General features: G+C 40.8%; 1 protein-coding gene across 6 annotated transcripts in view; it reads right to left on the bottom strand.

Moving 5' to 3' along the window:
* samd11 (sterile alpha motif domain containing 11) overlaps positions 1 to 25,615 on the bottom strand; it is a 112,397-nt gene that overhangs the window by 48,013 nt on the left and 38,769 nt on the right. For 2 of the 6 annotated variants that reach the window (XM_055012578.1, XM_055012579.1), the window contains one exon: positions 12,506 to 12,597. In XM_055012578.1, coding sequence (XP_054868553.1) covers positions 12,506 to 12,577 — 72 coding nt within the window. In that variant the 5' untranslated portion in view covers positions 12,578 to 12,597. Of the gene's footprint in view, positions 1 to 12,505; positions 12,598 to 12,782; positions 12,802 to 13,468; positions 13,608 to 13,753; positions 14,924 to 25,615 lie in introns of those variants that run through there. The other 4 variants (XM_055012574.1, XM_055012575.1, XM_055012577.1 and 1 more) reach the window with 4 other exon arrangements.

Below are 25,615 nucleotides of genomic sequence, written 5' to 3'. Positions count from 1 at the left end.
AAGTCTCTCATAAAAGTCCCACTAAAAGCACCTCTATGAATATCGCCTCCCACGCTTTCTGTCTGACAGTCAGGCAGCCAAGAAATATCTGGGCTTCGCATTTAAAAGCATAAAAAAAGGCACACATGCATATGCACAGATGCACATGCACAGGGAGATACCGATCGACTGATTACACAATCTAGACTCATAATAAGAACGGTCACATCAGTACACGATATACAAATTTAGAAGCAATTCCAATAAACTCATAGATAATCTCCTTTATTTGCACTCATTTATAAATGTAATACACAGACCCACGAATAGATCATTTATGACATACTCAGACTAACACTAGAAACTGAACTTGAACTGAGAACTCTCAGTGATTCAGACAGATTCCTGCAAGTTTCATGCTTCAAGAGCAGTGCAGGTGTTCAGTATAGTTATATGACCTAACGTAAGTCATAGATAAGCGTGACATTAAAGAGCCATGATGACTTATTGCCATTACCCAAAGATTGTCTTTTTTCATCTTTCACTTCAATTAAGGCAGAAATTTAGAGGCGAGAAACATTTAGTTAGCATGGTGAACTAACTAAACTGTTATTGTCAATTTAATGGAAATATAATATATAATGTGATGACAATAAAGCAATCCTATTCTGTTCTATTCTATTCTAAATATATTAAATTAATCTGAAGCATAAAGTTTTAAAACATAATTCTAAGTTAATTCAACTTAAAACATCCAGATTTTATTTCCAAACACAAGCTGTTTTGACTTGAGTTCTTTCAATTAAAAATGATGAATTGAATGAACATATTGTTGAACGAAGCTTTTTTAAAGAAACAAAAGTGAAATAGAGAGACTCATCTTTGTAGCTCCAAGAACCAGCTCGTGGACAGAACTTGCTCTGCATCGTTAAACCATGTTAAACGAAGATATAGTTATTTTTTTAGTAAGGTTAATATTGAATCCAATCTGTACTGTTGAATACTTATTTTATGATTCAGTAACTTGAAGCAGTTTGTATTAACTCAGCTACAAAAAGGTTCCAACACTTGCAGCTGGAAGTTCTTCATGTTAAATGAAGAACTGATTCCTTAAAGAACTGAGAAAATGAGAAGAAGTCTATAACTTATTATTTTAAGTTGACTGAACTGTTCATCTCAGTTCATTTAACTCTACATTTTTAAGGCAGCAGGGAACTTTTTTCTCTAAAATGAACAAACTTACATGGTTTACAGAGTACATTTACTTCACCAAACTTAGGGAATTTATAATAGAGCAGTTCTGCACATAGCTTGTCAGAGATTTGACATTAAAGTTTACTGTACCAGAAATTATGTGATGCATGTCTAAGCAGGGCTGATCGCAGCTGTTTTGGCCACTGGGTCAACATGTTGCTTGCAATATGCTCACAATGTACTGAAAAAGGCCTCGGGAAACAAATTTACATGTTGAAGTCTTCCAGTTCGTGGGCATATACTTTTCTTTTTGGCTCAGTTTGCATGTTGCACTATTTTGGGATGACAAGATTCAAATGCACCAATTACCACGACATTAAAACCACCTGCCTAATACTGGGGAGGTTCCAGCTCTCACTGTTTGGGTCCTGAGGCTTGTTTCGGTACATTCGGTGGCATCAGACTGGGATTTGGGGAGTTTTGAGGCTACGTCAACACCTTTATAGTTCTTGGTCACGTTCCTCAAGGTGTTCCTGAGCAGTTTTTGTGGTGTAGCATGGGGAGGCCATTGCTATAGGGGGTGTGTGGTCTGTCACAGTATTTACGTGGGTGGTACGTGTAAAAACTAACAAGTAACATGAATGCCAGGACTTAAGGATTCCCAGCAGAACATTGCATTGTAATGAGATTATCAGTGTTATTGTCTTCACTTTTGTAGGCAAGTATGACAAATATATTGAACTGAAATTGAGAAAGTGGAGGATATTTGAGAAAAATGTGCAATTTAGGTTTGGTTTGTAGTTGATGATCACTGTAATTTTAGCTTTAGTGAGTCTCAACTGAATCTACTCTTTCAGAGACATGAATGTCACTGAGATTTACTGAATGGCTGAACGCACTGTATTAATCTAAGCTCACTAAAATGACTGAGTGTCCTGAAAAATGGCGATATGTCAAAGGTATGATGGTCTTTACAGGGAGGGGAAGCATCCTCCCTATACATCCTTGTTTAAGATAGAATAGCTTTATTGCTGCCACTGGATGGTGTGTTGATAACAAGCTAAATGAAATAATAAATAATAAAATCAAACGTACATATAAAACAAGGCTATATTAATTACAACATGCGAAAGAGGCACAATATAAACAATACAGTGTGGGAGGTAAATTAAATCAAATAAAAATCAATAAAATAGAATAAATGTGGGCAGGAGATTGCACGTAAGCAGCATTAGAATCATTAAAAGTGACGCTGAGTGTTTTTCAGTCCCTCCAGGAATTTGCGATGTTGCAATCGCAACAATTGACGCAAAGTCAACCAACCAATTTTGGCCCGCCTCCCGTGAGTTCCACCAATCATAGCAGTACCCATCGCAAATGTAACGCACAAATTCACTTCCTTGTTTATGGTTTGACGATGCAGACATGTCCCATTCTAATGTCTCTCATTTACCAACAAAAAGTACTGCTGAAGACCATGCAGAACAATTCCCTGATGTTCGGAGCTAAACTGTTTACACTCTGTGCAATATTGTTGTGAAATACAAACAAAAATCATCGATTGGCAAACACTTTTCTACCGCGAAACATATTAGGTTAACATATTAAACGAGTGGACCACAGACCAGACAAATGACCATGACGGAAGCTGTTGCATCCGTGAGCATATGTATGTGTGAACATGTGTGTGCCAGGATGTGAAATTAAATTTTGAAGCCACTGACAGATATGTCCAAATATGATTCATTCAACAGTAAATGATCATTTTGTGCCTTAAATCTACCAACTATTTCATGTTAAACCAGTATTTGGCTGGTGCTAATATACCACCGTGGTGTGCGAACTCGTGTAAATGGGTTGGAGCGTGTTAAAGAATTAGTTTAGGAATAAATGTGGTCAATTAAAATGTTGAAACATGTTCTAAAAGCTGAAAAAAATGCAACTTTTTAGCAATCGTCACTGTCCCCCGCAATTTCATCACAACAAATATGCTCAAAACGTCACAATTTTTTAGAAAAGCTGCCACAACAATCTCAAAAAAAGCCTGCGAAATCATGGAAGGACTGGTTTTTGAGTTCAGAAGTCTGATGGACCACGAGAAAAAGCTGTTTTTGTATTATCATTCATAAATAGATAAGGGTGATACAGCTTTAACATCTTAGTGTGCTTACATAAGCAGCCATATATGCTCCTGTTTAATGTCCTGAATTCATAAATTCAAGCTTTAAAAGCAACAAAATGCTGGTGTGGCAGGAAAACAAATCATGCTAATATCACAGCACTGGCCAGCGAGGATGTTTAAATTCAAGCAGGAATCATAAGACGAGCGTATGTTTTCTTTCTAAATTTATTTTAGACTTTTAAATGAGCTCTTGGTGGAAAAGAGGGCTAATAACTGTGTACGTGTGTGTGTGTGTGTATGTGTGGGTTTTCTTCTTTTTTTCTCTTCTTTCTCCTTGCGTTATTTCCTGAAAGGTGCAGCGCCCTGCCGCTGGCTCCAACCAGCATTAGCGGGCGCACACAAACATCCACCCACATGCACGCACACACACACAAACACACACACACACTCATGCACAAACACACGCAGCAGAAGCCGCCCGTGACATTCCTGCAGCTGCGGCGCTCTCTCTCCCTCGCACGCGCCCCCCCAGCGATCTCCCTGGGGGACGAATGCCTAATGAGTCACGCGCCTGTCTGCCGTTACCTCGCAGCATGTGTGTGTGTCAGTGTGTGTGTGTGTGTGTGTGTGTGTGTGTGTGTGTGTGTGTGTGTGTGTGTGTGTGTGTGTGTGTGTGTGTGGAGGCGGGATGGCGGGCCGACTTGGCGCGAGCACTCGGGTAAAAAGAGGAAAAGGCGGCGGGAGAGGAGGAGGGGAGGAGGGGATGAGGAGACGACAGAGAAGGAGAAAAGAAAAACTAAGCATGAGGTGGGAGATGGGGGCCTCGGCGGTCATTACGGCGCTAACATAAGAGCTCTGAAACACGGCCAAAACAAACAATTGCCTGAAATCCAATTCATCACAAAATACACCCCACCCACCCATAAAAATTTAAATAAATCTTTGTTTAGTCTCATCTCCTTATCTCCGACTCGAATGCGCCAAAAAGGCCATCCTGACATTTTCACAGGTGCATCCAGGAAAGGTGATTAGCTCCAAATTTGTCAGATGCTCAGTATGCAAACGCGACCAGTAGAACTTTGTGAATAATCAGATTAAGGTAATGGTTTGATTAAAGTGTTTACATGGTTCACAGTAATCAGATTTTCCCCCGCTAACCCAATAATAAAGTTTATATGATTTGGTTGATAGTCGGGATGATGTCAGGAAGGATTTGCGTAAAATCGCTTATTGGAGCCACAAAATCAGAAAAAAAACACTACAGATTTGGTCTGATGAATTCACAGAGAACATTAATACAAGCTCTATTACTTCCTGCATTATTTGTGATATAAAAGCTGCTTTACTGTCATCCCCTACTTTTCTTCACCCGGAGTTGCTATAATGTTTGTTTATAGAAACGCCTGTTTGCATCCACTGTACTCAGTGACCTTTCTGGTGAATGTTGAGGAAAAAATAAAAAAACTGTGAAAGAAATCAGACATGCTGTACTGTAGGCTACAGGCCACAGACAAGCTTTAGATTTGCCTAATCTGGCTATAATCAAATTATTAGTGTACACATAGCAGAATTCAAGAATACTTGTCAATCAGCTGAATATATGTAAGGAGATTATGTTAAAGTCTTCTGGGATAAGACTGCAATGCTCATATAGATACTTTTATTTACAAAAGTGGAGAAAAAAACACATAAAACTACAGAAATCCAAAAGTTCTGCTACATTGTGTTCATATACACTGTAATAATTACTCTGCCAAGGAACGGCGGAGTTATGTGGCAATCGGCGTACGTTTGTCTGTCTGTTTGTCTGTTAGCAACATTACTCAAAAGCAGACTAACAGATTTGGATGAACTTTTCAGAGAAGGTCAGAAATGACACAAAGGGGCTACTGTATAGCTCAACGGGTTAAGCAGAGCGACCCATGTGCAGGGGCTGGTCCCCGACGCAGCGGCCCGGGTTTGATTCCCGCTCATGGCCCTTTGCTGCATGTCTTCCCCCGACTCTTCTCCCCCGTTTCCTGTCTGTCTCTCACTACGCCTATCTAATAAAAGCTGAAAAAAATAACTTTAAAAAAAAAAAAAAAAAAAAGAAATGACACAAAGACCAACTGATTAGATTTTGGCAGCGACGCAGCTTATAGTCTGCAAGATAGCGGCACAGCGTCACTGTAACTATGACAACAAGTGAATGCTACGTCAGCTGCCTGCTGAAGATCACGATTGTGATCCTACTACTGACTTTCAAGAAACAAATTGTGGGGGTGTTTCTGAGTGTAACCATTTTCCTTCCATCCTTACGAGAATTTTTGGACTTTTCGGCAGCCTTCCTCATGTCAAGAAATCATTTCTTAGATAAACACTTTCTGTGACGTTGGAATGGTGCTAAAAATAAAAGCCTGTAGCATTAAAAAAAAAAAAAAAAAGCCTTCAAAATAAAAGCATGGAGGGAGCGGTTATTTTAACACTAGCAAAACAAAGCCTGGCAAAAAGTGATGAACAGATCAACAGACCTTTATAAGAGCAATTTACACATATGTAGGTCACGCGATTCGGTATCCGTACATAATGTACACATGCATAACACACGCCTGTGCTCAGCACAAGGTCATTTTGTTGGTGGGTACATCTACATTAAATGGCCACATTCTATAGTGCCGTGATTTCTGATCATCAGTAATAATAATAATAATAATACAAAAAAAATGCTGCATTTCTACAAAAATATGCTTAATTTCTGACAATGCCATATGTGGGACTGAGCAGCCATGGTGGAGTACTGCGCTCTCTGAGTGCTTTTCTTGTTATTAATAAAATCTTTCACTTTATTATGCAAATTCGATATCAGTATTTTATTCATTGTCCACTGAGACCATGTACATGATGTAGGTTTATTACTGTAACATAAGAAGACTCACTTATAAATCTCACCGTGTTTCCAATTATTTTGATAATTCAGTCATCAAAGTTAAGTTGCTGCATGTTTCTGTGCCTGCCAGCCTCTATGTACATATTTAGCATGTTCAAAATCCAAAATATAATGCAAAATATCACATCAGTAATGTCACATCATTGTTTGTGATAGTAAATTCAGAACACATTGACATGTCTGTAAAATTTTCTGTCACAAACCTTAAGCAAAGTTCATTTTAAGTTGCAATCTGTCCTTTATGGTCAAATTAAAGCTGCTTTAAAATTAGTGAAGGACTTATGTGCCTTATTGTTCTTGGATTTCTGCAAAAAAAAAACAAATAAATATTGTAATCAATCAAGTAGCATAACCACAAATGTATGTATTCTTACTGAAAAGATACAAATCACACAACAGCATTGTCAGCATAAGAATTCAACAGGTGCAACATCACAAGTCTGATATTTCATTTCTGGAAAAGTGGGCGCTTCAGCACAGATGGATATATTAAATCACTAAACAACACTACCGATCTTGGCTTAAACTTTCAAGCTGGGTCAAGTATCGGATAAATTTTTGCTCGAAGAAGTTATGCAGACAAAAGTGGCGGGTCGCGGTTTATTTTAGGATCAAGACTGAATTGGTGTTAAAACATTGCCGGATCGGCTCCACACATGCATTTTCACACATACTGTGCAAAGAAATGCAACTCTGAGCTCATGCACCAACTTTATCGAGCAAAACTCCTCACAAGTACAAACGTATTTGGCAAAAAAAATAAATCTGGATTCTGGATAGCAGTGAGTGTGGATGTACAGGCTTTAAGGCAACACTTGGTTGTTGAAGGCCATGTGAGAGAAAGAGAGAGGAGAGGAGAGGAGAGGAAAAAAAAAAAGTGAGAAAGCACCGTAGGGCAGACAGGCATGCGACCGAGACCGATGCCGCCCCAACACACACACACATACACGCATGCAGATACGCACACGCAGACACGCGCATGCTCGGCCCCCATGCACCGAGCCGAGCGGGCAGTTGCAGCCCAGTGGAGCGGCACAAGGCGGAGGGGGAGGCGGAGGGGAGGCGGAGGGGAGGCGGAGGGGAGGGGTGGGGGGAGGAGGCGAGGTGCACAGAGGGCGAGAGGCGGCGAGGTGGAGGGGGGAGGCTGCCGGCTCGGCGCTGGGAGGTCAGTGCCGGTGCAGTCAGGCGTGCAAGCGTCTCTCCCGCTCTCCCCCCTTCCCCTCTTGTTTCGTTCCTCCTTCCTCCCTCATTCCGTCTCCCTCTCAGTGTTTGTACAGGCCCACCGAGGTCACCGCAGGGGAGCTTTACAGACAGGTAACGACTGCGCCTTTCTTCCCTCTGACATTAGTGGGGGGAAGCAGAGGCGCGGATGAAGCTGCGGTTGGTAAATTTAGCTGATTTTTTTTTCTGTTATTTTTGGTCCTCCCAAGAATTTCATTCGATCCTGACAATTACTAGAATCTTGTTTAGAGTTCAGCAAATCAGAAATTCACTCAGACAATTAACTACACATTAAAGTGCACAACTTTCCACTCAGCTACGCATCATTTATGAAATAAACGTAGCAGCAATGTGAAGAATGAGCAGGAGTTAAGTTGTGGAGGGAACACAAAATATGATAATCCTCATTTATGCCGGCAAAAAACAGTCACACACATCCGCTTGTGTGTCTCAGCTGTTCACTTTTTGTACATTACTGACAATAAATAGAAAAAACAAAACAAATATCCTGCATGTTTACCTCGTTGGAGACCATGATAATCACAAAAAAAACCTGATATAACTTGATAAAACTGGAGAATTTTGTTTTCTAGTAAAGCTATGCTTGTGTGTGTTTGCTTGAGGGTATTGATGGATGTGTGAAAGTCAAACTATGATATTATGGCACCGACTGCAAAGGTCTAAAGTGGAAGAACAAGGCTGCACAAACAAACATGCTTTTCTGTGCAGAAGTTGGGACGGTTTTCAAAATAGATCCCCGCTGCCGGCAACACGTTAAACCACATTATGCTGATAAACAGAACTTACAATAGCTGCATCCAAACATACATACATGCACTCACACATCGTAACACAAAGCATCCATAGAAGCAAACACAATGAGCTCTCAATTTCCTGCCTTCTGCTGCATTGGACACTAGTGGAGGCTAATGGCTAATTTGCTAAATTAAACACTATATTTTCGTTGAATAATTCATGGACAGAAAGACAACAAGAGGCACAAACACATTTTCGCACGCCCCTATGCTTTAACTGTTGCTGTATTTCTGTATGTCAGACACACATTCCCGTTCGTATTGATCTCCGTCAGCGAGACGGTGACTCTACATAACCGGAAGCACACTTAATATCTAATGTGTCCAATAGGCAGAGAAACACACACAAGAGAGCACAAAAACACTCGGCACACGCACAGTTCTGCACACTTCTGGGCCGGTGACCGATTCCTGTGTTACCATAGCAACGTGGCATCAGCAACACGTATGCATACATGTGCACAAACACACGACGCACACAAGAGAAGCATCAAACAGAGTTAATCTATAAAGCCGGCTCAAGATCAGCTTCTATTATGTCACTCAATGTGATGCATTTTATTTTGAATTCCCCTTTCCTTATTAACCCCATTGGAAGCGGTATTATGACAGCATAATGGGACGGGACCAGAAGTTATAGGCTGAAAGTGTGCGTGTGTTGAGTTTGTGCGGATGTGTGTGACTGTGTGTTTAATTCCACTTTGCGAGAGAAGCCCTTGATTGGAGGAGGTCTTTACGAGCCGGAGGAGGGGAGTGCAATTTCCTCCCGGCCTCCGCCAGTTCCGCTGAAATAACAGAGCAGAGGAAGCCCAGCTCTCCCGGGAGGAGACACAGACACGCACAAACACACAAACACGCGCACACATGGCGAGCCGGGGAGCAGGCAGCCAGCGTCAGGCGTGTCAGGCGTGCAAACAATCACGGATATGCACGCAAAAGGATGCAAATGCAAAGTCGCCCAAACATATGCGCAGACAAAAACACAAATATGCAGAGCTGGGAGTAAACTTCAACAAGCAGACGTGAATCTGGAGTATTATGTTGATTACACGCAAAAGACACAGAATAAGCATCTCCCAACTTCAACTGCAACAACAGAAATCATTACCACATAATAACAGGCCTAATAGAGACACGTCAACAGCAGTGTATGTATGGATTTAATTTAACAGCATGGATAGACAACATTATTTAAATTCTAAACCAGGAGAGTCAAACTCCTTTTAGTTCAGGTTCCACATTCAGCCCAATTTGATCTGAAGTGGGCCGGACCAGTAAAATCAGAGCATAATAACCTATAAATAACTCTAATTTTTTCTTTGTTTTAGTGCAATAAAGTACATTCTGAAAATGTTCGCATTTAAGGAACTATCTTTTTACAAAACATTATGAACAATCTTAAATATCTTAAGAAACATAAATTCAATTTCAACAACATTATGCCTCAGTCTTTCATTTACACATTACAACTTCCAGATCACAGAGTGTCTACAAAGGAACACAACATTTAGTCACAGGTATCTGGAACTGAATGATTTAGTATTTTACTTTATGATCGAAACAACAAAAGTCAGACAGAAAAAGACAAAAGACAAGACAAAATATTACAAAAATGAGACACAAAATGACAAAAATGAGACACAACAAAAATGAGACACAAAGCAATGAAAATATAAGACAAATGACAAAAGTCAGACAATAAGACAAAACCCATCAAAAACAAGACAAAATATGACAAAAATGAGACGACAAAAATGTGACACAAAACGACAAAAATGAGACACAAAACACGAAAACATGAGACAAACGACAAAAGTCAGACAATAGTAGACATAAAATAACAGAAACAAGACAAAATATTACAAAAATGAGACACAAAACAACAAAAATGACACAAAACAACAAAAACATGAGACAAACGACAAAAGTGAGACAAAACACAAAAAACAACAAAAAAAAGACGAAATATAAAAATGAGAGACAAAATGACAAAAATGAGACACAAAATGACAAAAGAACAATGAACAATCTAGTATTTTACTTTATGATCAAAACAACTTGTCCTGGTCTAGAAATTATTTTAAATTTATACTTTTACTAATTGACAATCTGCAGTTAATGTCTTCTCTGTAATTTGTACACTCTGAGGACCGGATTGGACCCTGTGGAGGGCCGGTTTTGGCCCGCGGGCCGCATGTTGGACACCCCTGCTCTACACTGTAGTCAGAGTTCAGTTGGTGTCATGTCGTTCTAAACAGCCTGAACCCAGGCAGACGAAGCAAATTAACTTCCATGATTTCTGTGCAGGCAGGTGAAGCGTCTTCCCACCAGCTGCTGTGCTGTTTTCTTTTTCTTTTTCTTTTTTATGATCGCTTGCCTCATGCCTATAGCGAAACAAGATCACTCAAAGTTCAGCCGTCAAACTTTCAAAAATAAATGTCGGCATGAGGTAATTTGTGTCAGTAGGCAGGCATATAGTGAGTGTGTGTGTGTATGTGTGTGTGTGTGTGTGTGTGTGAGAGAGAGAGACAGCTCATCAGTGAGGGAGTGCTGGCTGCCATGCCCTGAGGGGAGGCAGTGGGGAGAGACGCCAGTACAGGCCATACAAGTCCCGCTGCCTTCCCTCCTCTGCCTAACCCTCGCTGCTTCGCATGAAACTGCCAGCATACTTAGCCCGAGTGTGTGGATGTGTGTGTTTGTGTGTCACGGCGCCGTTCGCTCGGTGGGTTCGACTTTAGGCTGGAGAAGGAGAGAGGGCTACAGCAACAACAACCTTAAGGCTCTCATATCTCTGCTTACGTCAATAACAAAGTTTTCTCCGTCACAGCTGTAATTGAAGTGGAACTGCACGAGCCATAGCAAGCCAAAAGCCAATCACTGCGATATCTGTGATGAGCCTAAACATAAGCAAACACGCCGAGATTCTCAAATCCTTCTGCAAAAAAACCCCCCATAAAAATAGGACATGAGTCTTTCTACTGTCTGTTTATCCTGCCCCCGACCTCCCTCAGGTGATTTGTTTTGGTTCAGCCCCGTGTGTTAAGGTGCAGGTCTTCATTCTTGGCTGCAAAAAATGTCACCAGTTTACCTGTATCACTCAAACACCTCCGGCTTATCAAAACCGCCTTTGCCTTGCGTGCCTCGCACACAATAATCAGCAGTAGCCACGCTCAGTAGCTCGCTAAGCCTCTTACACCCTTCCCTCAAGATTAGTGCTTGGGAGCGACGACAGATGCGCTCTGTGGTGATAAAAACACACACACACACACAAACACACAAGCTCACAACCCGCTGCACCTGTGTGAACAGATTTGGCGGCGGTGTGCTCGCCTCAAGCTGACACATACACACACATGAAAACACACACACACACACAGAGCGGTGATGCCATAATCGTGACACACCTGCAAGGCCTCAAGGTTTGGCATCGTGCCCCTGGCCGAGCCCCGAGGGAAGCACAAGGCAAACAAAAGTTCAACAGCCAGGTGAGGAGGCTGATTCAGAGAGACAGAGGAATCTGACCGACGATACCCGACGTCAAGCAGACGCACCGGGTGGCTCGACGCCTCCGAATAAAAAGGCCGTTTGATACGTTGCCTCTGTGAAAGGCTGGAAGTGGATTTGATATTCATGCTGAGAAAAATTACCATCAAAGTTGACATGTGTGCCTGTAGGGTCTCCAGCATCAAGGTTACAGAGACAAAGCTTTAACATACACACTTCCACGCTCACCCACGACTAGAGTAAAGCTGAGTGACACCACAATAAGAAAACTATAAAATATTAAACAGCTTTTACACATGATACACTAAATATAAACTCTGGGTTATGAGGAGAAACATGATAAACAGAAGGGGATAACTATGCACTGATGTGTAATTTAGAGCTAAATAAATAAAACTGGCATGACTTGAAATAACAGTCAAGGAAGAAAAAGCATTTATCTTTAATCTGACTGAGGAAAAAACAATCAAAAACATCTCTACTGCTTTACTATGAAAGAAAATAACTTATGGATTTTAACACAAATATCCGTATTATATCAGTTTATCTCCCATCTCTGTCTGGATAAACTGAGCTCTTTGTAACCATCAACAGAAATGACCACCACAGTCAACAACAATCTTTTAACCCTTTAAATCCACTGCAAAGAAGTTCCCTCAAATAAAAACCACAGCTTCCCCTGGTTAATATGTGGACACAAGAAGTACAGCAACGTCAGTGTGACAGAAGACAAAATATTCTCACCACTGGGGATGAAATTCGACAGCCGGGACAGTCGCAGATCGGAGGGTGCACCTGTAAGATTCCTTTGGACATAAGAGTCTTGAGACTTTTTCCTGGAAACAAAGAAGAGAGAAATAGTCAGTGGATTCGGACCAGCTGAGGTCTGCATCTCCTCCAAGGCAAGACATGTGATCAGGTAGTACAAACTTGAGCTCATCATCTCGGGACACAAATTGTAAAGAAGAATCAGGTTAAAAAGCATCTAATAGAAACAGTGGATAAGTGAAGGAGTCAGTACCTGCAGACAAACTTCTCTCTATAGATATTATTTTACCATCAAGTCTAATTGTAGCCGGAGTCCAGTGTGCTGAGCCACAGAGACAGAAGCCTACTGTCATCTGTCTATAGGAATCGGTATATCAAACTATAAGGCTATCATTTTTGACCTGGGGGCGACACCCCCCCACCACCACCACCACCACCACCCACACACACACACACACACACACACACACACACACATCTTAATGCGTGTCAGTTCTGCCTGAGTAACCTTGTGTGTGTGTGTGCGTGAGTGTGCGTGCGTGGCGAGAGGGCGCACGCACCACGCTAATTACCGCATAAAAACGCGGTGCTATAAATGTCAACACAAAAAAATAGAAGATACCGGAACAATATTACCACTGATGAGCTTGTTTTTACAAAAATACCCACCAAAGATGCGTCTCTAACAGCAGCTGATCGTTTCATATTCAGCTGGAAAATCAGAATCGGCTGCAAAATACGCGCATTAAACACTGACTGATGTTAAGTGGCCAAAACCAAATGATCACTCTCACGATCAAGCCTGTTCAAAGCTCTCAGTGCAATGCGTAAAAGTGAAAACACCCATGCACAAGTGCACCTAACGGGAATCCCACAGTGGCGACGGTAAAAAGGAGAATATCTGAACCGTCGCACTTTCTAAGTATCTTAACTTTTCACCTCAGTCCAGCGCTGCCAACTCCAGATGCCCCGGCTCTGCTGTGTGATCGCAGCCCAAACTCTATGTCAAAGGCTCGGAGGGTATGTGGAGGATATGCGCCTTTTTCTCATCCGTGTCCTTACGCACTGCCTGCTGTAACCCTTTCACTCCAAAACTCAGTACCGAACCACGACACCCAAGTTCGCAGCCACAGCTTAAGCGGCGTCGATAAATTAACTGACGGCAAAGTCTCCTGTTTTTTTACGCATGAAACGTGGAGAAAAGTGAAGGGCTTTCGCTCTTACCTTTGTGTCTAATACTCCGCTTCCAATCTTTGGCAGTCTCTCGTCCACTGACAAACTGGAACTCGTTGGGGGTGAGCCACTCGCCCCTGTATTTAATTGAGGGTCCCTTACTGCCCTGACACAGTTTATTGATATAAAGCAAAGCCTTGTTTTCGCCGCACTCCACCTCGATGCACGGCTCGCCGTTGTCGAAGAAGGGCTGAAAGTCGGGGATGGAGGAGAACCGCTCGAGCATTAAGTCGTCCGTGTGATGGTGGAGGTGCTGGTGATGCAGCGCCGAGTCGTGGAGCCCCAAGTACGCACGGTGATGGGCGAAAATGTGGTCGTAGGGCGGCGGATGCGGGGTCACCACGGGGATAGCGGTGGCATTTAAAGGGGCCAGGTATTCGGACTGGTTGAACGCAGTCAATGCCATGTCGTCTCCATCCAGCCTCTCCTTTTTGATGGCAGGCATGTTAGTGGGAGCCCAGCGCCGGTAACAAGTGAAAAGCTGCTCCGCCGATCCAACTTGAGCGTCCTCTTCGCCTGCGAGTTGGGCTGACCCAGACTTGGAGACGCGCCGCTTGTTTTTACGCAGAGTCCCCGTGTCGCCGTGAGACAGCGGTCTGGCGAAGTTGCCGGATAGATTCCCATTCAGTAGTTTCCAGCTCGCAGCGGCAGCAGCGCTCTCCGCCAGCCTCGCAGCTCCTACCTCCCACATTTAATCACACTCGCTCTGTTAATACCTGACATGCTGGGAAGCCCTGAGCCCCTTACATTCTGCTACCTCCGGTAATCATTACCAGTCGCTGCTACGCGTCCTGCCTCCTATTTCTGTGGGATTTAAAAAAAAAAAAAACTCAAATATTTTCAAATCTCACTCACTAAATTTTTGAATTGTGTGCTATCTTTTTAAAAACAAGCAGCTCTTACATTCAACTATGGGGAGTTATGAGAAAGCACATGTGGCCAAGATTGAATACCACAGCCAAAAAGATAATTAAAAAAATAAACTGATAATAGTGCATTTTATCCTCTTACTTAAACCATATGCCACTAATCAGACGCATAACTCAGGCTTAATATTCCGGGGTATTTGCGCAACATTAATACGGTTTAAAGTTTGGAAGGAGTTGTTAGTTTTTAAACCCTGTGTATGTCGCTGAAGTCACGCTGAAGTTCACAGACCCAGACCAAACAAGATTTGCACTCTCCGCCGCTTCTCAACTTGGCCCATTTAAACAGCGGAGGCAAGGCGAGAGGCACGCAGCCACGGGGGGGACTGCGACGGACGGCGCTGCGCTGCGTAAAATGGAGGCGCCATCGTTACTGAGCGAGAGGAAGTAGACCGAGTTCACATATTCAACTGAAACTAACACTCACTCAAGCTCTGTCTTCAAATTTACACTTCATATTCTTATTCTAAATAAAGAAAAAGGTCGACATAAGACAGGATTACGTCATTGTATGCCATTACAATTCATTTTTGGCATTAATATCATATTAACAACCCAGCAAACGGGAAGTTCCTACATTTCCTACAAGTCCAAATTATGCTTGGTAGGAAATATTTCAATCTAGAACGTTTTAAGGATATTTCTCATTTCAAATAATGTTGCTATGAGGTTTAAAGTTTGCATTTTAACATTCAAAGAATGTTTGGAAAAAGCCGCCAACAATACAAAGCTCTTTTCAAGATGTTATCGAGGCCTCAGAAGACAGAATGTATTTTTCTAAAGCATTCAGTTGATTTGACATATCAACACAGATGAAGTTTTACATTCTGAAAATGTTTCGAGAATGTTTGCTGTGAAACATTTCCACAACGTTACATCATGACAAAGGAAGGATGTTATCAAGGCAGAAATTGGATTGTTTTAAGAACATTTTAGAGAATCTTTAGAGAACTTTATCAAGAAGAACATTCTTGGAACTAAAAGAAAACTTCTAGTCTAGACATTACTGGAATTTGGCAGAACTTTCTCAGAACATTTTAAAAACAAAAAAATCTAGCTGGGAATACTCCTAAAAAATCAACAATAGTACTGACTGACACCAATCTGAATTTCCATACATTTAAATCTTGGCACGATTATCATAACAATCCAGCAAGCAGGGAACATTCCCAGTAACACTGGCTGACATTACCTTCAGGTTCTAACAACGTTTGAAAGAAAACTGAGACAGAATGTTTCACACTTCAGAAGATGTTTGGAGAACATTTGAACCAACATTCAAAGATGTTTTCAAGACGTCATCGAGGCCTCAGAAGACAGAATGCGCTGTACGAAACATTCCTGTAATATTACAAGGATGTTTTGGGATGCTGTTGTTCAAGCCATCTCTCTATAAAGCGTTTCCACAATGTTACATGATAACAAAGGAAGGGCTTTCTCAATATTACACAAGGAAATATTTTAAGAACATTTTTAGAGCATCTTTAAAGAATTCAGTAAAGAAGAACATTCTAGGAACTCAGGGAAATCTTCCCGCTACAAACATTACTAGCACTTTGTGGAACTTTCTCAGAACGTTTTTAGAACAAGAAAGCTAGAAAAACTGCCAAAGAATCAAGAATGGTTTTGGATTACACCAAACTGAATTTCCATTTAATTTATATCATGGCATGAATATCAAATTAACAACCCAGCAAGCAGGGAACGTTCCCACAACGTTGGCTGATATTAACAACAAGTTCTAACAACATGTTAATCTCATGATTAAAGAACATTTTAAGGATATTTATCATTTCAAATAATGTTCCCGTGAGTTTAAAAGTGAACCGAGACAGAAAGCTTTAACATTCAGAGGATGTTGTCAGATTATGTTACACGACAACGAAAGACAAACGTTCTCAAACCAACACTCAGAAAATGTTTTCAAGAGGTCATAAAGGCCTCAGAAGACAGAATGTGTTTTTGGAAAACGTTCCTGTGATGCTATGACATATATAACAAAGGTGGAACATTTAACTTCCAATGTTCTGAGGATGTTTTAGGGATGTTGCTGTTGGGAACTTTCTTTTATAAAATGTTCCCACAATGTTAAAGGAGGGATGTTCTCAATGCAACATTCGGAAACATTTTTGAAGCGTATTTTGAGAACATCATCCCGCATTTAACCCTCCTGTTGTCCTCATTTACAGGCACCAAAAACTATTCTTTCCTTGTCTGAAAAAAATCCAAAGATTCAGCAAAAAAAATTCCTCAAATTTCTGAAAATTTGCAAAACCTTCAGGAAGAAAATTCCAATAATTCCTTCAAAGTTTCCCTTAAAAGTTTCATTTTTAAAAAATCCCCCAAATTTGACCAGAAAATTCTTGTAAATATTTTCAAAAAATGAGTAAAAATCTTCCAAAAAAAAAAATCCTAAAAATATCTAAAGTGATTCCATATATATATTAGTAAAACTTCCAATATTATATTTAAGAATATTCATAAAGAAATCAACCAAAATCCAGCGAATTTTGCTGGATATTGGTTGATTTTTTTTGTGAATGTTCTTAAGAAACACTTTTAACATTTATTTTTTTCCACCAGAAAATGATCAAAGATTTCCCAAACATGTTGAAAATGTGGACATCAGAAGTTTCACTGTGGTAATATATATTTTTTCTCCACATTTTCAAACTTTAAAACAGGTCAATTTTGACCCACAGGACGACACGAGGGTTAAAAGGAACATTCTGGAAACTAAAAGGAATCTTCCTGCTGAAAATATTACCAGAACTTAGCAGAGCTTTGGCAAAAAGCTGGAAATACTGCCACGAAATCAAGAATGATGTGAAAACAAAATACACCTTAAGCGAAGTAAAGAATACTTTTAAAACTCGGCAAAATCAGCCCCAAATGATACTTTTGCCTTTTCCAGCCACCAGTTTCTGCTTCTGTACAACTACCTGATAACATATAATAAGAATTTTGCAGCTTTAAATCAGACATTCACCCTTGAAGATACACAAAGAGATGCTCTGTTGGACGGACGTCACCGGGCCGCACACTGGCCGCATTATGTTCTCCTCGTGTGTCTAAATTCAGCCATCTATTTGTTCCACTCCACCTACAGTGACACCATCCTGACCTCTGGCCACACAGAACCGCTCACCTGCTGCACAGTCCGAAAAATCTTCACGTGTGCAGAGCTGCTGGTGTTAAACCGCTTCTCTAACCTGTTTCCTTGAAACTTGAAGAAGGCGTTATACTTGCTTTTTTTTTTAGAGGCACAGGTCTGTGAAACTAACAGCAACAAATATGTGTGATTTTATTTCAGATGTTATTAGCAGGCAGATGCATCCCTTTTAACTTTAAAGTTAAGTTGGCAAAGTTGTGCTTTTGAGTGTTGGACCTCAGTATGAGAGACAAAATGAAGTCATTTTCAGGAAATAAGTTATTTTAAGTATGTTGTTTGCATTTTTGCCCTCGTTAGACAGTAGAGGCCTAGACAGAAATTGCAAGGAAATGAAAGAAACAGGAGTATAATGTGCAACAAAAGGTCTAACCCAACAGAAATCCAATCATGGATGCTGTAGTTATGTCATATTCACCTCAACCATTAAGCTACCAGTCCAACTCACAAGTTTGTTTTATTAGATTATGACCAAAAATGTGCTTTTGGAGTTTAATCCTCTGAACTCCAAGCAGTTTCTGGCTGTTCTTTTGCTCATTTTTACTCACCGTGGGCTCATTTTTCATTGCAAGATAAAGTCCTGCACCTCCGTGGAAACAGCGCAGCCATGTCTGGAAGCAGAGAGAACTTAAAAACATATTGTGTGCAGTCTGACACGGTTTCAATGCCATAAATCGTCCCGCTACAAAAACTGGAATCAACGCTGGAAAAAATGGTGGCCCTTCATACAATAGATACTTTACTAATTACATTTTTAGTTTCTTTCTATACTTTTGTCTTCAGTCTGCTTTGTGTAAACACTGCCTGTAGTGCAGTCCAGTCCAGCTAAAATATCATAGAATTGTTGTCATGTGTCTGTTGGTCACAGCTGAGTTGTTCATGGCTTTTCTGTTGCATTGAGAGGGGCAGATTTTTTTATTTTTCACAGAATGTGGTTTCTGCCAACCCATTCTTTTTGACAAATTTTTCAATTACACATGTGGAATGAAGTCAGATTTGGATTATTTTTCCTCACAAAATGTCATGTCATGGATGATCAATTGATAATTAAATGATTTTTTCGGATTTTACAGTTTCTGCCACTGATAAATGGTGTAGTTTTTTAGATTTTTAAACCTGCTGACAGGCTCTGGGGTTCAGAGATAGGTAGTTTAAGCCTTTAACATAGTTTACAAAATTTAAACCTTGAAACCAGTCAAAGCTTAATCCACATCCATCTTCTTTAATTGGTGTTTGATGTAATTTTGGGTTTACAAACAGGTGCAGACAAAGAAAGAGCTGATGATATGCCTGACACCGTTTCAAACCTGTTGCTTTAACTGAACTAAGACTGAAGCCTGAAACCACATTTTCTGAAAGCACTTTTTCTCCACACCGTCTGCACGGCAGGTTCCCCTGAGCTCCTGGAGCTCATGAGCAAGACCACATCTGACCCCCATCAGTGGAGAACCACCCAGGTGGATCCACCACCGACACATGGAATAGCCATTCCAGCAGCAGAGGTGGGGTCCAAAGCGCTGTGTGTCAAGGGCTTATAAATCAGGCCAAACTGCCTCTGACACACACAGGAAGGAGGCACGCCACACCGCAGGCGGAAGCAGTGCACGGGGAGGCCAGAGTCCACAGCTTGGCCAGAAGTGGTAGAATGCCTCCAGCCAGGACCAGGCAGGCGAACACACAGCAGACAAGTAGAAAAACGCATGCCAGCTCCCTCACTGAAGTCCACCATGGACTGAAGATTGACATCTTTCCCTTTTGGAGCTGAGAAGCTGTGATGTCTGAGGGTAATGGAATGGAATTAGTGGGTTAGACTGAAAAAGATTTTACACTCGCAGCCAAAGAAACAAAAAAAGTTGACCTGGTGTCATTTAATCAAAAGCCACTCGATTCCTCTGGCAGCCTGAAAAACAAAATCGAAAGGCAACGTTTTTCTAACTAAACAACGTCCCTTCCCACGTGTTGGTGACTAGCACTGACATAAATCATGAACTGCTGACATTTATTTACAAAGCCATTTCTAGGAAGCGGAACCCAACATTTCATATGAAAAGCCGTTTGATTCTTTCTTAATCGAACCAGGCTTCACCGCATCGAAATGTCTCGATGGAAACCTCGTCGATGTGTGCGTCGGCGCAGGAGGACGCACCACCAGGAGAGCCCTGGTGAAACTAGTCATAAAGGGGACACCCATGCCGACGCCCACCACCTGCCCTGCATCGTGACTCATCCTCGGTGGCTCATCGTGAAGGGGTTCCCCAAACTTCTACAGTGATGACACTCCAACTCTCAAATCTTCAAACGCTGGTTTGGTGTTAAATGAGTCTAGTTTTCCATTTGTGTGTCATTGCTAAAAACTCTCAATACGATGGGGGAAGCCTCGTTTCACCTTTATACCTCCTGTAACCTTTTCTTACTTCCTTTTCTACAGTGTGGAAGAGTTTTGAAAGTCAAAAAAAATCTAAATACCGCAGAAAAACCCACACCTTCTGCCACATGAATTTACAATGAAATCCCAACATAAAGATATCGCTACATTACCGTAGACAGGTTTATTGCTCTGTCAGTAGGCTTTTATTGCTGTTTATCTTGCATTTCGTGCCCTCACATGGCACAAGAAGAATAACTCAGACTTCAGATATATTTTGGAGTGATTCAGAGAAGAAAAACAACCCAGAAAATGAAGATTCTGACTATTTTACTGTAATTGGTGCTATAGCTTTGCAATATTTTAAATAATTCAGTGATTTATGATGTTGATAAGTTAGGTGTGATGTTATATTTTACAGAAAAATTGTCCCCTTTTTTGTTTTTTGATATGATGTCTTGATTTAAATGACTTTTTTCTGTTCATTTCTTCTATAATCAGTACAATCCTTCTCAGGATGTCTCTGAACAGCCTCCACAGATGCAGACTTCCTGCATTCAGCTGTTGGTTACAGATGACTAATTCCATTCGAGTAACAATGAGGCGAGCCATTTATGCAAAATGCTAAATATTGGTGGAGATATTGGTGTCTCCTGCTCTTACAGCTTCTCTCTCTGCTGCTAACTACGTGCCGGACTGTGATTAATCTGGTGAGGCTGCGATACAACACCCTAAATGTCTGATTCTCAGGCTCTGACACCAAATACATCAACATTATAAAGTGAGGCATTAGCTGATTTCATGACCTGAATATCTACATCAAGAAAACTAATCTACCACCAGGGAACCAAATAGGATTTAACTCTGTCAGGTTTTAGGATGAACCTTTTGTCTCCGGGTGAGACGGTATAATTAATGCAGAAATATGCCACAATGTTTCAATATGAGGGATGTAACATTACGCTAATGTTATGTCTAACAGATATGTTAGCACCACCACTGTGCTTTAATTCATTTTTTAACAGTTCATGTCTGTATGGCTTTTTATATTTATATTGCTGTAGGAACATTAGAAAAACCTTGAGTTGAATTTTTGCACATGCTTTCATCTATTTACACACAAGGTTACTGCCTACAACCATTAATAAAGCTCAATGAAAATGGTTAAAAATGCAGTAAAAACAAACAATACATGTTTGATTCTTGCTTTGTGAAGAATTTACTATTATGGAATGACATGTTCCATGTCAGAGATACAAGATAAGGCAATACTGAGGGCTATTTTTCAGTATATTGGGATTGCATGGATGTTTGTATCATGAAGAAGCATTAATATAGATAAACTGGTGAAGAACCACAGTAGTGTTGGTAAAAAGTCCAAATCTGCCATCATGGAATGACATTTTCCATGTCATAGACACAAGATAAGGCAATAGTATCATTGGGGACTGCATGGATGGTTGTACTATGAACAAGAGAAGCACTCAGAGAGCTCAGTACTCTGCCAAGGCTGCTCAGTCTTTGTATCATTTCCGACGGATGAAATCTTTAATAAAAAATGACCTTGCACTGAGCACAGGTGCGTTATGCATGTGTACGTTATGTACGGATACTGAATCACGTGGCTTAAATATGTAGCGGGCGGCAGGAATTCATGGGACTCAGAAACACCTCCACAATTTAATCAGTTGTTCCTGATGTGATTTCCGACAGATAAGTCCCGGTAAGTCCACAGCAGTGGATTTGTAGTAGGATCACAATCATGTGATCATCACCAGGCAGCTGACATAGCGTTCACTTGTTGTCATGGATACAGAGACGCTGTGCCGCTATCTTGCACTGATACAGAAATCTTTAACAAATCCGTGGATCGAGACTATAAACCGCATCACTGCCAAAATCTAATCAGTTGGTCCTTGTGTCATTTCTGATCTTCCTTGAAAATTTCACCCAAATCCGTTAGTCCGTTTCTGAGTAATGTTGCTAACAGACAAATAGACGGACAAACGTACATCGATTGCCACAAAACTCTGTCGCATTCCTTGGTGGACTAATAAGCATTAATATAGATGAACGAGTAAATAACCACAGTAATTGCAAGTATCATCACTATTTAACCAATGAAATGTTTGTCAAAAGTCATTATTTCCCAAATGGTTTAAATGCAGTGAAAATACATATTACATGTCTGATTCTTGCTTTGTGAAGAATCTGCCATCATGGAATGACATTTTCCATGTCAGAGATACAAGATTAGGATAAAGTATATTGGGGACTGCATGGATGGTTATATTATGAATAAGGACTAACTTAGACAAACCAGCAGTTAAGAGTAATTGCAACTTAGTGGAATATTCCAATCATCGTTTAAGCAATAAAATGTCGGTAAAAAGTCAAACATTTTCATCGCAATTTGGATTCCTCTTGGAAAAGCTGGAACCTGCAGTTGTTTACTGATGAATTAAAGGCAAAATGTTTTAAACTAAGCATGAAAACTGTCAGTTGTTGATTATTTTGGATCTACTAAACAATGAATTGGAAAAACAATTTACCACCAAACGATAAACGTGTCACTTGATGGCTTGCTGCACTTCAATCTTTCACTATAGCTACATTTTTTATTTAAACGATGGTCATAATTTTGGACAAAAAGCAAAAATTCACAGCATCCCTTCCTTAGATGAGTCCTCAATCTGCAAACCATGAGATGTTTGCAGAAAATGTTTGAGGACGGCTATTTCCACCATGTAACGAAGCACAACTTTTGTCCATCAACAGAATGCGTTTCGTCTGTCCCTCCATCGTCCGGCGGGAACCCCCCTGTCGCGGCCCCCGCCTCTGCGCCGTTGTTGGCAGCGGCCCCGGAGCCGCAGCGCTGCCGGCGGGGGAGAGAGGTAATAAATAACCCGGGGAGAGGAGCGGAGACCGCCGGGCGGTGCACAGTCTGACCTGACAAATACTCACTGGAAAACCATCAGAGAGCGAGAGCCCACCCCTAGCGCTTGGAGCCAGCCTTTCAGACATGAGCTGCAAAATATATAGGCCTGCCCCTGCTGGAAAAAAAGCAGCGGAAGACGGACAGAAGCGCCTCCGTCTCCCCTCCACCACCACCCCCATCATCCGCATCCAGCCGCCGCCGGAGACACGGCGAGAGCAATTAACTATTTAAAGCAGAGAATGAATTTCTTCTGAGAGCTCTGGCAGCAAGGCCTGTCCAGATCCAGCCAGAGATGAGAGAGAAGTTGGACAAAAACAAAGGAAGTCGAGTTTTGCTGGAGGTGTTTAGTCAAGACTGCAAATTACTAAATCAGATTCAACAGCAACACAAAGTCAAGTGGCTCCAGTTTCACGCAAACAAGCTGACATGTTTGCAAAAATACCACACACACAATCTGTTAATTTGTGCTGTTTGTGTTCGACTAAAATGTAAAACCCTTAAGTTAATTTACCATGATTTCCATTCCAATGTTTGGATATTTAGAATTTAAAATATAAAGCAAAACATTTATGCTAGTTCGATCCTGAGATCTGTCCTGTTTACAGAAAATGTCCAAGGAAGGCTAATGTATGTTAAGACAGCAAACAAGTTGAATGAATGCATGCAATAAACATCTGACACATAATATGTGAAACCTAGTCTGGATTTTCAGGACGATATCGATTTTAAAGAGTAATTCTGATATCAACATAAGAACTGATAATGTGTATAGATATCTTACAAATATACAAAAAAGGAAAAATAATAGGGTCATTATTATGAGCTTTCCAGCAATGTATTCCACAAGTAGTCTTTCAGATGCCCTTGTCCTTCCCTTCTGTATCTACATATTACCGATTTCCCTGTCGCTAAGGGAAACAACAACCTCCCAGCACAAACCACCACGCTGAAAATTTCAAGTTTTGCCCAGGATCATGCAGCAAGGCAGCCTTGCCAGTTTATTTTCAGTGGATTATCCATTTAAATGAAAGTTCTTGTCTCTTTTGGTGCAAATATTCCACCAAAACATATTACTATCCACCCATTGTGATTGGTTTAAAGAAACACAACAAAAATATAATGCAACCCAGTCTCCACAGCATTATGTTCTTATACAACTAAAATGCATTCTGAACTAGACACTGAACAAATTTTGTTTAGAAATGAATGTAATTTCTGTCCCATCAAGAGGTGAAAAAGTGGCCAGTTTGAAAAAAAATGTAAAAAGTCCCAGTTAGAAGGCAGTATGGATGGATGTATGAACGATTAAACCAGCAAACAGACTTTCATCCATAAGACCAGAGTTTGTGTCCTGTGATGGTCAAGAAACCATCAGTTTCAGAGTTAAGTTTCATTCTTTACTCACTGTCTGGTTAAGTTTAGCCACGAAAAATGTATGGTTAACTTCAGGAAAATCGCATGCTTTGTTAAGACACTTTTGCATGTTAGAAAACTTGGTAAAGCACCAAAAATACTTGGTTCAGTTTTGGCAAAATGTCCTGATTTGGCGCAAAACATGACACTTTAGCATGTTTGAAACGTCTCCTCCATTTTATCCTCCACTGTTACCATGGTAACAAGTCCCATTCCCATTCTAATATATGATTGGTTGGCTGAGAAGGACCAATAGTGAAGCAGCAAAAACAACGGCTGAGATACATTGATTGGAAACATATTTGTGGTACATTTCAAACAAACAATCTGGCAGAAAACATGCTTCCCTGAAAACTTATTGAGATGCAGTATAGTTGCTGAGGAGCGCAATTTTGTGGAGACTGGGTTGGACGATGAGGTGCAGTCAGACCATTCTGTAATCCAGAATGGTCGGATAAAGCAAGACTAGATAGTAACTTATCATGATAACAACACTTGACTCCGTACCAGTGTTGGAAACAATGGATTTGGAGCAACTCTGTTGGATAAACGGCGCAATGGCAGTATCAAAATTATCCCAAATATGTTTTTCTCCGTTATTTTTTGCAGATATCTTTTAACAGTTTTCATATCAGCAATTATCACACAACATACAGACCAGTGCCAATATTTACAGTCATGGAAATAAAGATTAGACCACCCTTGTTTTCCTCAATTTCTTGTTCATTTTAATACCTGGTACCACTAAAGGTACATTACCTGAAGAATACAATGAACAAGACAAAAATGCAGCTGATTCCATAATATTTTATGTCTTATTTGACATGTTTAAGCTTCATTGTATTCCAGGATATATAAGAGGACATTTCATGTCATCAGCAGCACTGCACATGCAAAGGTCTAGAGTGGTTTCCTGCTGACATTCAAGCCGTAGCACAACTCAGAAGTTGTCAGCTCTCACGTAACGCCTAAAACTAAAGAATTATGTGAAGCCACAAAGGTAGGAACTTAACCGATTTTGGTTGTTATCAAGAAAACCATG

Source organism: Amphiprion ocellaris, chromosome 8 (assembly GCF_022539595.1).
Source record: "Amphiprion ocellaris isolate individual 3 ecotype Okinawa chromosome 8, ASM2253959v1, whole genome shotgun sequence".
Classification (NCBI taxonomy): Eukaryota; Metazoa; Chordata; class Actinopteri; family Pomacentridae; genus Amphiprion; species Amphiprion ocellaris.
The sequence above is the reverse complement of the archived record's forward strand: the minus strand, read 5'-3'. Positions and strand labels throughout refer to the sequence as shown.